Source organism: Orbicella franksi, chromosome 12 (genome assembly GCF_964199315.1).
Source record: "Orbicella franksi chromosome 12, jaOrbFran1.1, whole genome shotgun sequence".
In the NCBI taxonomy this organism is placed as follows: Eukaryota; Metazoa; Cnidaria; class Anthozoa; order Scleractinia; family Merulinidae; genus Orbicella; species Orbicella franksi.
In genome coordinates this window covers 15,408,487-15,423,151 of record NC_138156.1, presented here as the reverse complement: position 1 = coordinate 15,423,151, position 14,665 = coordinate 15,408,487, and the positions used below count along the sequence as shown (strand labels likewise).

Here is a 14,665-nt window from a genome sequence, read left to right as displayed (position 1 = left end):
CTTCACGTCGAAACATCAATTAAGGGCTTGGGCGCAGCTCTTTTCCAAAACAACAAACCAATAGCCTTTGCATCGAAAGCACTTACCCATGCGGAGACCAGATATGCTAATATCGAACGGGAACTATTAGCAGTGGTCTATGGCTGCGAAAAATTCCATTCGTACCTCTATGGAAGATCGTTTGTGGTTAAAACGGACCATCGCCCCTTGAACAGATCCATAAAAAGAACCTGATGCAAGCACCTCCACGCCTTCAAAGAATGCTGTTGCGTCTACAACCCTACGACTGCGTTATTAAATATCTTCCAGGTTATACAAGGTTGGCCCGATAGCGGGAAGAAAATTGTTCCGGCGCTAAAACCGTACTGACCCCTAAGAGATGACATATCAGTAGAAGATGAGCTGATACTTCTTGGAAGCCGTGTTATAGTACCTGAATCCCTGAGAGGCAACATCTTGCAGCAAACCCACGAAGGGCACTTTGGTATAGAAAAATGCAAGCTACGAGCCAAATCCTGTGTTCATTGGCCAAGCACATACAAAGAAATAGAAAACCTCGTAAACTCATGTTGCGTTTGCCGGAAATACCACAATTCCCAACAAAAGCCTATGATGCCATCAGAGATCCCTTCAAGACCGTGGCAAACATTGAGCGCAGACCTGTTCCACGTCCAACAGTAGTGGTTCCTCATAGTTGTCGACTACTTCTCCAAGTTCCCATTTGTCAAGAAGCTTCACAACCTCACAACCGGAACCATTGTTAATGAGATGGAAATGCTGTTCGCAGAAAATGAAATCCCAGAATCTCTTCAATGCGACAACGGTACTCAGTTTACATCCGGCGAGTTCCAACAACTGGCAAGCCAACATGGTTTTGAAATTGTGACGTCATCTTCACATTACCCACGTGGCCATGGGTTCGTTGAACGCCAAGTCCAAACGGTTAAGAAGACGATCCCAAAATGCAGAGAAACTAAAGAAGACATAGATCTAGCCCTGTTAGCTCTACGAACAACGCCGCTGAGTTCCAATATACCATCAGTGGCTGAATTACTGAATGGCCGAGTATTCAAATCCACACTTCCTAGTAATATCCAGCCATCAAAGAACTCAGAAGAAGTTAGAAATTGGCTCAAAGCGAGACAAGACAACCAATGCTACTATTACAACAGACACACCAAGGAACCCCCTGAACTACGCAGGGACCAAGCCATCTATGCACAAGACCCCGTGAGAAAGACATGGAATCCTACTAGAGTCATAGATCAGGGAGAGATATCCCCCCCCGGCTCGTATATTATAGAAACTGGAACTGGTGCTCAACTACGAAGAAACAGAATCCATCTTCAGGGTTTTCCCTTAAGCGCAAATGCGCGTCCGAGAGGCACTGTTTGGCTGAGAAATGGAAAAGGGACGCAAAACGGCAAGGAGGACGGGTCCTCTCGGACGCACATGGTTCAGGATGGTAGTTTACTACTGACTTAATTTAAACCTGAATAGATCTGCGAAAAATTCTCTTGAGAATAAAATTAGAATTTGGATTCTTTGTTCTGTTTTCATAGTCCATCTTTCAACTCCCAAATCTGGCACATTCACTCCTTTGAATCGACTATTACAGCGCCACCTTTTGTTTTTCTCGTTCTCAAGCTTGCTCTTGCTGTGAACTCCTCGCAGAGGCTCGAGAACTAATGCGCGATTGTGAGGCATTGTGGCACACAATGCAAGATAGCGGATTCGGAATTACAGCCCGCGAAAAAAAAGAGGCGTTTCTTTCCAGCTTGGATGGAAGAATTCACGTGGTTGAAAGAAGAAAACGAAAAAATGTATTGTGATATCTGTAAGATGACAGGTAAGAAAAACCCTTTCACAACAACTGGCTGTAACAATTATTAGAAGTCGGCCCTGGAAAAGGCACCAAAATTCGAAAGATCACATTACGAGTATCAGTGACCTCAAGCTCTGAAAAAGCTTTCAAGTGGCAGTTGCAAATGCAAAGAAGAACATTGAGTATGAAACACAGGAAATCACGAGAAGACACGTTGTCCAGCTTAGAACGGTATATGTTACGATGAAGAACAACATTGCTGCTGATAACTTTATTCCAATAATGGAACTTCAGGCTGCTATTGGATGTAGTGATGCTTCTGTTTTTTACAAGAAACCCGACATTGTTTCAGAGATGGAATCTGTTTTGGCCAAATGTGTTGAAGATAACTTGATAAAAAAAACTAAATGATTCTCGCACACCTTTTATTGGACTGATGCTTGATGAAACATGTGACGTCTCCATTGAAAAGAAATTAGGGAATACAGTACAGTAATGTATTTCCCAAACCACTACATGCATGTACCAGTCTGTTATTGCCTCGGGAAGAAACTTCACTAAAAGGGGAAGGCCAAAAGATTAGATTGTTCTCCTGGAATTTAAAACTCTAACCGTGGGACCCCCATGTTTTTCTTCTGGACCCTCAACCTTAGGTTGAAGGAGTCCAAGGGACTCTCAAAGGAAAAATTGTAGGGAAAACCCTGCATCTTAGACCAAATAATGTTTCCAACACCTTAGCAAACAACTTGTCCAGTTGCACTCCTCAAGGAAGTATGTCCGCACAATCTTCAAGCGCCAATCCACGAGAATCCACCGCAGCAGGCAATTCAGCAAACAACCCATTGAGTGGCAATTTGATTATACGGCGGGCCCTCAAGCGCCAAATCGCAATGTCCCACCTTAACAGAAGCCGAGAAGGGACCAAGAAAATCTCGCGCGGGACGTGATATCCGGTCACCGGAAAGACTTAATCTCTGACGCTTGCTTTAGTAGTTATTATTAGTATGATACATGAACACTAGACAGCAAATCCCTATATATTCTAATTTTATTCATTGTCAACATATATACAAGATACTTGTACTTGAGACGTTGGCCCGAATGAATATTTTGTTTTTGCTTGTTTTCATTCCAACTAACATAGTTTTTAAGAGAAGGGGATGTAAGATATTGACACGTGCTAATTAGCACCTATTGTATGTTATATTTTGTGTACGCATATTTAAGTAGGCTAGCACATTAAGCAAATCCAGAAAGCACACACATCCACGCGGTGTGTATGAACGAGCAGAATAAACGTCTTCGACAACACACTACACCCCTACACATTGTCACCTCAGCACTTTTCTGAACTGTAGGCTTTCAAATCGTCCTGTTTGCGTTCATTCTTTTGGTTCTTGGCTTAAATTTTTGAGTTCTTGTAAATTGGGATACAAGTTTTGGACCAATTTTCGGACCAGTCGCTCTACTCCGTCTATGGGCTCACAGAACTGAGTTCGATTTATCGTCCCGCCCCAATCCTTTCTCGTCCATATTGTCTCCTTTAATGCTTGCACTCCGTTGCGAACATAAACACGACGGAAACACGCGTTCAGCCAAACGCGAGACTGCGAGCAATCAAAACCTGTCGTCGCTTCATTCGACATGCAACACTTCTCCCCACATGTTGCGCGACGAAACCGAAAACAATAAGGAAGGAAAACACGCTAATACTGCAGATCACATGTGACTTCAGGTGAACATTTAAGTTTTTTTGTTGTTGAGATTTTTGTTAATCTCGTCTGCGGCCAAATCGCGGTAGACCTCCGCATGAAGGGAGGAAGGGCTGATCTCTAACGCCCAGTTGAACATTTCGATTGCTTTCTGATGTCCTTCCATTTCCATCATCAAGAATCCAAGCATGACGATGTTTGCCTCGTCTCCTATTGCTGGAAATCGGTTGCATTTATTACGAACAAATTCTTCCAACAAACCGGCAAAGATCCAGGCACCTTTATGGCCAGTGTGACGGTTTCCCCGAAGCTCTCGTCCTCGGTCAACATGACACAGTGCAGCCACATAAAACAAGTTTCCAAATGAAAGTACGTCGACGGATCCGAGATGCTCAACTTCCCATGAGAAATAGTCACCTCCTGCGTTGCTTTTATGGTTGGCATAAGTGTTACAAACATTGGGGTACCTCTTATTTGACTGTGCCTTCATGACTGCATAAACAACTCGCAAAGCTTTGTCGTACTCTTTGAGAGACCTCAAGAGATTGCAGTCGTCTACAAACATCTAGATTTGATGGGTGTCAATTGGATCCGAAGGTTTCAGTATCGTCTCAAACAAGTTCTTGGAATTCTGGCAAAAACCACTGTGAGCTTCCTGGTCATTTTCCAGCAACGCCAGGCAGCCACAATTATGGTTTATTGATGCAATCACCGCCATCTGCAGCTTCAGGTCAATACCACCGAGATCTGATTCAATTTCAACAAAACTTTCAAAAGCAGCCTGGCAGTCAGTGGCAGAAGGGAGTTTTTCGATGTCGTCACAAGAAGTGACAACCGCGAGTGCTTCGTACGTTGAATCTCCCTGTGTGAGTAATCCATTGACGATGTGACCACGAAGACAACTCTGGAATCTACTCAGCTCACTGTTACTCACTGGCCTGGGAAAACGAGACAAACAGCAGCCAACAATCTCACTAATCAGCGGCTCTACAGGCATATGGGAAGCCTTGTAAAACTTTGTAAGGTCTACGAGATTTTGAACTGGGTTTGCTAGCACTTCTCTGATTGCTTCCTTTGTCTTTGACATCTGCACAAGGCCTAACCCACTAAACAAGTTGTTCTGAGGTACGAAGTAATTTGGTAACGTGCGTTCCTCGCAGCTGTGAAGAAGGAACTGTAAAAGTCTTTGAATGCCTTCAACTGTTTTCATCTATTTCCACTCCGACAAACTGATGCTCTCACATATCCAGAAAAGGGCGGTTTTCAAAAAGTACGTCACCAAGGCCACACCACGCCTTTTAAATTTGTAGATGTGCAGCAGCTTTAGAAAGATGTAGCATCTTCGAGGGATTGATGACAAGGTCAACGCTAACATCACTTCCGCTTCTGAGAAAGATAAACGCCATTCCAAGCTGGGCCACTGGCTAAACCGATGTGAAACAGGTACAACATGACAACCCTGTTTTGCAATGTCCCGTATCAGCTGCGGACTGGGGCACCCTGATGGCCTGTGTCGATGTATCCATCCCGAGGCAACCTCTGGCCACTCCTGACAGTGGAGTGAGTGAACGTAGTCCACACTAAGGTCGTTGCCGCTAGAGCACACCACACTGCTGGTGAAAGCTGGCCCATGCAACGCGTGATTTGTCTGAAGATTGTACCCTGGGTGGTCAATAACTTCGAAAAATGATATTCCCCGCTTTTGTAGCTTTAGTATCTTTGACATGGTCGCGACAAACTTCGAATTGTATATGAAGCCATTCTTATCCAGCCCACCATCTTCTATAGTTATTCTAAGTTCTGGTTGCCGTTCAGTTCTCGAACTCGCAGAAAACGCTGGATTGAAGCGAAGCCGACAGTAGCCGGGATGAGTGCCTTTCACTTCCAAAACAGCGAAGGTTTTTCTCCCAAGTTTCTCATTTACCGGCCAATTTTCCCAAACAATCATTATATCTTGATCGGCAGAAACCATCGATGAATCGGAGCTGTGCAGTGGTTTTCTCACCAAGGAAAGATCTGGTAGATACAATCCCTCTTCGCTACTGCCACTGAACAATAGATGCATCGTATTCATACTAGAAGAAGGTAAGTCTTCCATGTGCTGCCGCCTGCTCTCTATTGCTGTTTTGTGAATCAACTTTACGTGACGCGTGGGCATAATTGCATCAAGGATAGGTTCCATGTATTCCTTCGGCAAATCCATCGTCGGAGACCCGATATAAAGTTGGGTAAAGGTGAACAACAAACGATCTCTGAGTCTTAAGTAGCCATCGAGAAAAGTAGAAATAATTTAATAATCGTTCTGTCAAAATACCGGAAACAGTCCTCAGAGGCCGCGCTCCTTTTGGTCAGCACCAAGAACCGCGCGAGCGCGGTCTCTGGGTAAGTACTTCATGTATCCCTTATGCTATAATAAGGGATACCTCTGGGCCTCTGGGTCGCCTCTGGGTACGAGAATAGTCAACGTCGTCTCTAGGGCCTTCTCCACTATTCAAAATGGCAGGTGGGAGAGCCGCCATTTTGAAAATCGTCGAGGAGAAGACCTCACAGCTCAAAGCTCACAGTTCGCTTCTCCGAACAGATAATGTCCACGGACAAATATCCGAGCCTTATGGGGACCATTGTTAATATATATACTTCATGCCAGTATGCTATATCGGCAGGTATATTTTGCAGGGCGCAGGTTGCAGGTTGCAGGTTGAAATTTATAACTGGAAAACCGCTGGCACTAAAAATGAATAAAAACCTTTATTATATGGCTAGCTCCGCGAGTGGGCAAGATGAATCACATCCTGCGGTGTGATTGGCTACCCGAGCGGGGAAGATGGAGCTATCTTGCCCGCTCGGGACTACCCGCCGTGTCCCGCAAGAAAAATTTCCCCGAAAGCCATATAATAAATCCTTTATTGACCAAGCTTGTTCGGTCAAGATGGCTGGATATTGGCCTCGTTCTGTTTTTGCGAGTTTATGGACCTCGGCTCCGTCTCGGTCCATAAACTCGCAAAAAAAGAACTTGGCCAATATCCCACCATCTTGACCTCACACTTGGTCAATAACCCATATATATACCCGTCAGGGGTTCTTACATAAGGTAGTGCGCCTCTTTCACACAGTGAAAACACGTTCGATCCGCTATAATGCGTCAGTCAATTCCAGCAGTGCCCATCCCCCCCCGGGCTAACCCCCGGGCATTAGCATTTTTTTTAAAAAATGGGCAAATTCCCCGGAGTGGGGACACATAAGCTGTCTAACTGCCCCGGGGTGGGGACGAAGAAGGACGGCAAATGCCCCGCCCCCGGGATCGTCGCCTTCCAACACCTCCGCAGTTTTTTAATTAATCAGTGAATAAAACGTTCAACTGTTCAGTATTTTAACGCAACGGTAAGACTTCAAGGACAGCAGTACGTGTTAGTTGATTCTGATTATATTTGTTTCTTTATATTTGTTTTTAACAGTTTGCTGGAGGATAGCTGGGATTGCGGCGGACGTGCCCCCAGCCGCGAGCGATAATAGGCGCCTGTATTCGCTGGCTACTTTTTCTGTGAAGAATCGAGACATTTTAAATGATGATGCATTGCATTTTAAGCTCGCAAGATCTGTCTTGAAGATCGCATCATTTGAATTGGCCAACATTAAGTATTTTAACTCCACTTTCATGAATTTAAAAAATGCTAGGCTAGTTTTGAATGCGAAATGCGAAATAGTCGTGTTCACGTCAGTGAATGTTTTGTGATGAACAAAATATAGTTCACCTTGTCGCTTATATTTATATGCTTACAAGTAATGAAGAAATATCTGAAATTGAGAAAACATACCCTTAAAAACATCTGCAAGTTTGTCTAGTCCCTGACGGACAAGCCATTGTTCGACAAACGCCTCGTCTTTCCCGATGAACTCATCCATGGCACTTTCCAAAACACGTGTGTCGAATGCCCGGGGGTCGCCCCGGGGTACGGAAATGCCCAGGCCCCGGGCCGCGATATAATTGCGGATGCCCCACCCCCGGGACTGACAACGTGAGCAAATGCCCCGCGGTTGCCCGGGAGGGGGGATGGGCACTGCTGGAATTGACTGATGCATAAGTACTTATCGATCGACACGCTGAGACCAGTGGAATCTCTTCAAAGCCACCTGAATGGCCGCTCCACAGATGTTTCCATCGATTCCAGATTTGGCTCTGGTCTTCCTACAGAACTCCACGTGCGAATTGTTATTTTAGCTTGCCATTTATGTATGCAAATTAGGACTATTTAAACGCTACGGTTTCCTAGCGCGCCAATCTTTTCTATAGCTTCAAGTTAATATTGTTGCGGAGTCTATACTCTAACTAGCTTCACCGTACAATACAGTTTTGTGCAATTACACGAGCAATAAATCAAATACATTTTGAATCAATAAAAAGGTTTTGAGGGTAGTTTATTAAACAACGCGCGTAAAGCCGTGGATGGTTTTCAAAGTTTTTCAAATACGATCACTACAAGTGAATTGCAAACATGTCTAGCCTGCGAAACACTTCGCTCCCGGCCCGAGTGGCGTTTCAGGAGAAAACATCAGTCAGGCAAACACAATCGTGTTAGCATATATACACTTTAATAATATCATGGAGCGAACTGATTTTTGGTTGGGGTGAAGTGATTGGGGGCGAAATGACCATGGGGCGAAGTGACCGGATACCGTGTTAACTAGTGATAATAGCACGGGTGCGTGTTTCCTGAGAGGAAAGGATACCAGAGGTAAGCTGTGCTGTGTCTATCCGACAGGCCTGGGTTGATATTCCCTAGGCTCAAATATTGCACGTTCAATATGGCGGTTATGGTTACGTCTGCGATCAAAATTGTTTGTTATTTGCGTCTGGTGTTTGTTCTTTCACAGCGGGATACTCCAAAACATAAAACATAAACAGTTTGATCTGTTTCACTTCAATTACTTCAAATGTTGTGGCTGGATTACGAAATGGTCACGTTCATGTGTTTACGCGATCGTTACAATCGAAGGCTACAAACGTAAGTCTTGGTCTCGTAATGTACTTTAAAAAACAAACTTTCTTCTTCTTTCAAGAAATTATTACCTTATGAGCATAAAAATATATTTGTCCAACGTAACATAGGTGCAGGAGTACCCAACGACAGTTTTGAAGAAAATCCACCGTACGGTCCGCTTAACATTACCCGAGTGTCGCTACGTCAATCTTGTTTAATATTTAACTTTCCTGGGAAAAAAATACCCGCTCTTCACCGCCAGCAAGCAGGTTTTCGAAGTTCTCGGACTCCCAGCCAGCGCTCGACGTTGAGGTCGTCAACGAGCCAGCATGCTTTAAATTTGTCACCTAGCTAGCCAGCATAAGAAAAGTTTGCCAAAAGTTTGCCAGCATGTTCGGATATACCATTTTTTGCCAGTCAGCGAGCAAGTAATTTCAATATACCATAGCGAGGTACATTTCCTTAAAACTATTAATATAACAACGGATTTGGTATTGCGTACCATGAACGCAAATAGTACGTTAATGGTTTCATTTTTACATTTGACTGGAAAGTTTTTGTAACACTTAAGAGATTACACTTACCAAACAACAGTAAACAAAAGGGAAAGATAAAATGTGCTTAAAGTGTCCTGATTATCCTTCAGGGATCCAAGCTTCACTCTGAAAATAAATCGTTAATTCCCTCCAAAAGAAGCGTGAAGTATAAACAATGTCCATTCAGTTAACAGACGTAATCTAGATATTGATGAAGATCTATCATTGTTATTGTAAGCACAACAAGCAACCTATCAATCAGTTTCAAACGCTTACATACGACAAACTTTCACATTCATTTCATTTCCCACAGTTATTGTTCCAAAAATTCAACGAACATCCATGCAAAGAAAAATTTTTTAGCTTATGAAGTAAAAGCAAGACAAGATTACAAAGCCCTCACTAGGCTTTGGCTACCCAGTGTCTGTCATTTTAAATTTCAAATGAACCTACGATACAAACAGACGTCAGTTACCTTTGTCAATATGACATTTCGTTGGCGAGAGGTTCAATACAGAACCCGGAAGGATTTGCAGCAAAAGCAATCGTCGGTTGTTCGTCAGGCGATCACCGCAAAAGACTCACGACAGAAGCCGCAAGGATTCGCAATAAAAGCAATCGTCGGTTCTTCGTCAGGCGATCACCGCGAAAGACTCACGACAGAAGCCGCAAGGATTCGCAGCAAAAGCAATCGTCGGTTCTTCGTCAGGCGATCACCGCAAAAGACTCACGACAGAAGCCGCAAGGATTCGCAGCAAAAGCAATCGTCGGTTGTTCGTCAGGCGATCACCGCAAAAGACTCACGACAGAAGCCGCAAGGATTCGCAGCAAAAGCAATCGTCGGTTGTTCGTCAGGCGATCACCGCAAAAGACTCACGACAGAAGCCGCAAGGATTCGCAGTAAAAGCAATCGTGACTTGTTCGTCAGGCAATCAGTGCAAAAGACTCACGACAGAAGCCGCAAAGATTCGCAGCAAAAGCAATCGTTGGTTGTTCGTGAGGCGATCACTGCAAAAGACTCACGACAGAAGCCGCAAGGATGCACAGCAAAAGCAATCGCTAGTCGTTCGTCAGGCGATCACCGCAAAAGACTCACGACAGAAGCCGCAAGGATTCGCAGCAAAAGCAATCGTTAGTTGTTCGTCCAGACGTGCGCTCTTTGGTCAAAAAATTTTAAACTGGCAGAAGTGTTCATTTTGATATACAGTTCATCGATAGATCATTCATTTCACGACTCTAGTTAATTCAGGGCACTAGCTTGCAGAATGAAACCGTTGCCTCAACTGGTAGGTCAACGATGAGTTCAAATGAAAGCTGCTTTGGATCGCGTTTATTACCGGAAATTCACTTGCTTGGCGCAGTCAAACACATCGCGCGTTACGCCTGTCAAATTGTACTTTGGCAATATTTTCCGGACACTTGCTTAGTAGTTAGCTTTTCACAATTCTAAAGCAGTGTTTTCAAAATGACAAACGATCGCGAGTTCTGTAATCCTTCGCTGATTTCTGTCTTCTTTAGGCTTCGAAAGATCCTTCGGTTCCTGGTACGGAAATTCAATTATTACATGGTTACACGCAGAACCTACAGGTCCGACCAGTTAGCCTTGTGAAACACTACCAAAGGCGACAAATGATATATTTTTGCTCAAAGAAAGCCGCACAGAAAGACGAAAGTTGTTTCCTTCTCAACTACAAACTGAAGGAAAGTTTAAGAAGGTAAAATCTTGAGTTTTGTTAAATGACAAAGATTTTAATAACATAGACAATTTTAACATTTTACTCATTATGCCAAATAAAATACATTTCATGATTTAACTACCATTTCCGGTGAGCAACGCGCGATAGTCCCTTGTACCCAATAAGACTGAAAAAGAGGGCAAACAATTGACCCTTGTCGTCCGGCAACTTTCGGAAAATTCCATCACGCAAAGTTGCACTGATTTAAAGCAATACAAAAGTACTATGAGCGAGGCGTTGATTGTATGGCACAATGATCCCTTTATCTTAACTCAGAGAGGATAGTTGTATGTCCAACATTGCAGTCCGAGCTAGCGCATATAAACAAATATGCCTACCCTTTATCCACAAGGCAGCTGCTTTGTCTCTTTGGTAAGTCCTTTTCTCAGCGGAACTTAGATCTGGCAGAGGTCTCTTTTCTTTTTTTCTCTCCAGCCTTTGAAATGACTCAGAATGACTGCAAATGTAAATTAACTCCCGGCAATCTTGAATCATGATCACCGATACATTAATAAGTTTAGGGTCTCAAAATGAAAGCATTTCTCTCAAAGAGACAGCGAACAGTGCGGAATGAGTTCACCAAAAGCATTTCTCTCAAAGAGACAGCGAACAGTGTGGAATGAATTCACCCGACGGCCATTTCTGGTGAACAACGCGCGATAGTCCCTTGTTTTCCATAGGACAAACATTAACTCGTTATGCTAGTACTGAACCACGATTAAGGCATTTAATGTACCCAATAAGACTGAAAAAGAGGGGAAACCATTGTCCCTCGTCTTCCGGGAACTTTCGGGAAATTTTCGATTAAGCAAATTTGCAGATTTATAGCAACCCAAAAATGCTATGAGCGAAACGATGAGTGTATGGTACAATGAGATCACTTTACTTGAATACTTTAGCATCAAGAGAGAAAAGCTGACCACCGATGGAGACGACTAGCGCATATAAACACAACATTATGCCTACCCTTTATCCAGCTGCTTTGTTTGTCTGCGCCAAGTCCCTTTCACAGCAGATCTCGTTTCTTTCCTTTTCCAGCGGAGCCCTCGAAATAACTCAGAATGACTGCAAACGAGGAATGTAAATGAACACCTTAGAGTCTAGGTTCTCATGCCGCCGATACCTTTTTAAATTTAGTTGTCTATAAATGAAAGAATTAATGCAAAACATACAGCGAAGAGTGTCACTGATTCCAGTACAATGTACCATCACTGCCCCGTGTGCAAGCAAGAGAATTATAGGAATGAATTTACTAACCTGCTAGTTGCTTTCCACCGTTTCTTTATAACTGCCGACTGCTTGCAGCACAATAGCGCCAGCAGCGGTTTTCTGAAGTGACGGCTTCTTCAGGCCTTTGGAACGACAAACGAGTGGAGATCCTGTTCCATTGAAAAGAACGTTTTTAACGGATTTGGCCATTCGAGATACTAGTGTTATTACGTCATTGAAAATGACAGCTGCTGATGTTATGCAATTTTTACTGGTTGATGAAAAAGATAAACCGCAATAATCTGACAATGGAGCCATCATTTTCGGGCATGGCATCGCGCGCGCGTTGATTTGCATTATTTTTGTAGCGCGTGGCGCTGGGAGTAAGTACGACCGCTTGCGGTTTATCTTCTCACGGCGGAAGGCTTTAGACTTAAGAGCTCACTCACGCGTTTTTTATGTCCCAGGACGGAAGCAGTTTAATTGATTGCTTTTTCGAAGAAGTCACAGCTAGGAAAAACAAACAAGTCACGTTTTTTCCGGTTAGGGACAGTGCTTTAAATCAGTTTTTAGCAAGCGAGACGCTGAACGAAAATCCCAGCCAGTAAATGATCTAATGCTAATATTTCCCAGCCAGCGGAACTACAGCCTGTCGAGCGGGTTTTCTGTCGAGCGGCTCCGTCGGGTACTCCTGTAGGTGTTTTCATATTGGGGGCCAGTTGTCTGAGGATCGGGGGCGAGTTGTCTGAAGATCGGGGGCGAGTTGCTGGGGCGAATTGTCCAGGGGGCGAGTTGTCCGGATACCGTCAGCGCTACAGTCAGGAAACATTTTTTAAGTCTTTATATTCTGTCCTGTATTTTTCTTATCGCTCGGCTGTTCTTCACATGTATTTTTATTTATTTTTATAGTCGAACCTCGCTCGATCTTTCAATACTCAAAGGGCTCCTCGAGTCTCTTCAACAGAGCGTGAGTTCGAAATCTCTAGGCGTAGCGTCAACAAGAACTGTAAGCTACACTTCCCGTAACAACAGCAGATTGCCACCGCAAATGAAGCAAATAAATAAAGAATTGAAATAATATAAGATTTTAACCGATGGAATATAGCTAGCACAAGCTGTGTGCTTTCATCTTGGTACTCACAGGGAAGAAACCAAATTCAGCAGATATTTCAGATGATATTTCAGATGTTTCTTCAAAAACAGTTCATTGCAAGCTTAAAATCATAGGAATATACTCTCCTCCCATCGCTTCGGCGGGTTTAGCACTCAGGTGGAAACCACCCTTCTGAGCGATTGTAAACAGCGTCATGTAACAGTCACGGTAAGTCTACCACCTGCACGTTTCTTTTTGAGTGCCAGCGGTTTTCCAGTTATAATTAAATTTCAACCTGCAACCTGCGCCCTGCAAAATATACCTATATAGTCTCCCATATCATTATGAATATGGGATCCACCGAATCAAGAGCTCAACAAAAAAATTCGTCCTCAAGGAATGACATATTTTAAAACTCTTGTGCTTAAGTCAAAGACGTCTTAAGTGTTATCCAAATTTGTGGTTCACGAACTAGACGGGAAGAGACCTAAAGAAATACACAGCATTTGTCAAATTCAGTGCTTTACTCTCTACTCATTATTCTTATTATGTCAGGTAAATAAAAACGTACTTGTCTTGTTGATCAACATAGTTTTACCACTGGCAATTCGCATATTATGTGATTGGTATAGTTCGCCATATTGGAATAGCCCACAATTTCCGAAAACTGCTCGACTCGGAACTCGCTCCTAATATTCCTCGGTTGTCCATTTAGCATTCAAGTATTCTCACTACGTACTTCATGTCAAGACAACATGTAGTCTCCCTTCCTCACATAAAGTATTTACCTCACAGAAGCAACTTCGGAGGTTCAGGTTCTGCAAGAGAGAGAGATTGATTGATTTTGGCAAAGGAAATGAAGTGTTTCAGTCACGCTTTACCATGATACTTGTCTATATAGTGGGAATAGTTATTCTGGCGCTGTTGGTAACCATCTTCTTTGGAAGGTAGGTAGTGTCTGGTGATTCTGTTGCCTTCACAGCTTTGTAAAGTTTACTGAAAATTGCGTTACATTTGACAGGTTCCGACTTTGTTAGGTTTTACTGCAGAATGCCGTTTTCAAATCAGAACAGTTATTACAGTCATTTGCAGTTTTTAAAGTTCTGTGAAAGCGCTTGACAGATTCATAGTATTTATCCGGGCCTTTATAGACCTTTTTAGTTTGGGCGGCTTGTTCCTTCATTTCAGACCTGCTGCTGATACTCTTGAGAATTCTGGCTTTCAAATTTTCAAGTAGTCGCGTGGATATGAATGAATATTTTTTAGATGGATAAAAGAACAATATCTATAGAGAATATCACATAGCCTGTTATTGGAAAACAAACCACCCAAGCCTAAAGGTCTGTTGACTTGTCTCCTCATCTAGCGATCTTGGTCATCATTTAGACTTTCCAAATGGCCATTAAATGGTCACCAACGATTGTGAACAAAAGTCTTGGGAGAAATTTTGCCTTTTTGCACTTTTTGATACACACTAAGGAAACAGTCATTCAGCCCATCCCAGGTTCAAACCTGTTCCCTAGCCTGTAAGCAGACTCATTGTGGAGAAAGAAAGTATAATTTAAGGAGAAAAGG

The 14,665-nt window shown here is 43.3% G+C and overlaps 3 protein-coding genes across 8 annotated transcripts in view; 1 reads left to right on the top strand and 2 right to left on the bottom strand.

Moving 5' to 3' along the window:
• Positions 1-3,568: 3,568 nt before the first annotated feature.
• On the bottom strand, positions 3,569-4,119 carry LOC145462485 (uncharacterized). Its single transcript, XM_081446022.1, has one exon. It carries the CDS (start codon positions 4,100-4,102, stop codon positions 3,569-3,571), a length of 534 nt encoding a protein of 177 aa, XP_081302148.1. The 5' UTR covers positions 4,103-4,119.
• A 628-nt stretch (positions 4,120-4,747) lies between these two features.
• Positions 4,748-14,665, bottom strand: part of LOC145462449 (cyclic GMP-AMP synthase-like receptor 2) — a 266,104-nt gene continuing 256,186 nt past the window's right edge. The window contains exon 2 of the mRNA XM_081445983.1: positions 4,748-7,622. Coding sequence (XP_081302109.1) covers positions 4,748-5,740 — 993 coding nt within the window. The 5' untranslated portion in view covers positions 5,741-7,622. The remainder of the gene's footprint in view (positions 7,623-14,665) is intronic.
• The window catches only part of LOC145462359 (bridge-like lipid transfer protein family member 2), a 274,690-nt gene continuing 273,856 nt past the window's right edge, over positions 13,832-14,665 (top strand). For all 6 annotated transcript variants that reach the window (XM_081445856.1, XM_081445860.1, XM_081445857.1 and 3 more), the window contains exon 1: positions 13,832-14,037. In XM_081445856.1, the coding sequence (XP_081301982.1) occupies positions 13,973-14,037 (65 nt within the window). In that variant the 5' untranslated portion in view covers positions 13,832-13,972. The remainder of the gene's footprint in view (positions 14,038-14,665) is intronic.

What these genes read in the sequence shown, in the direction of transcription:
- LOC145462485 (XM_081446022.1), bottom strand. Translation starts at nt 4,102, where the DNA reads ATGTTTGTAGACGACTGCAATCTCTTGAGGTCTCTCAAAGAGTACGAC.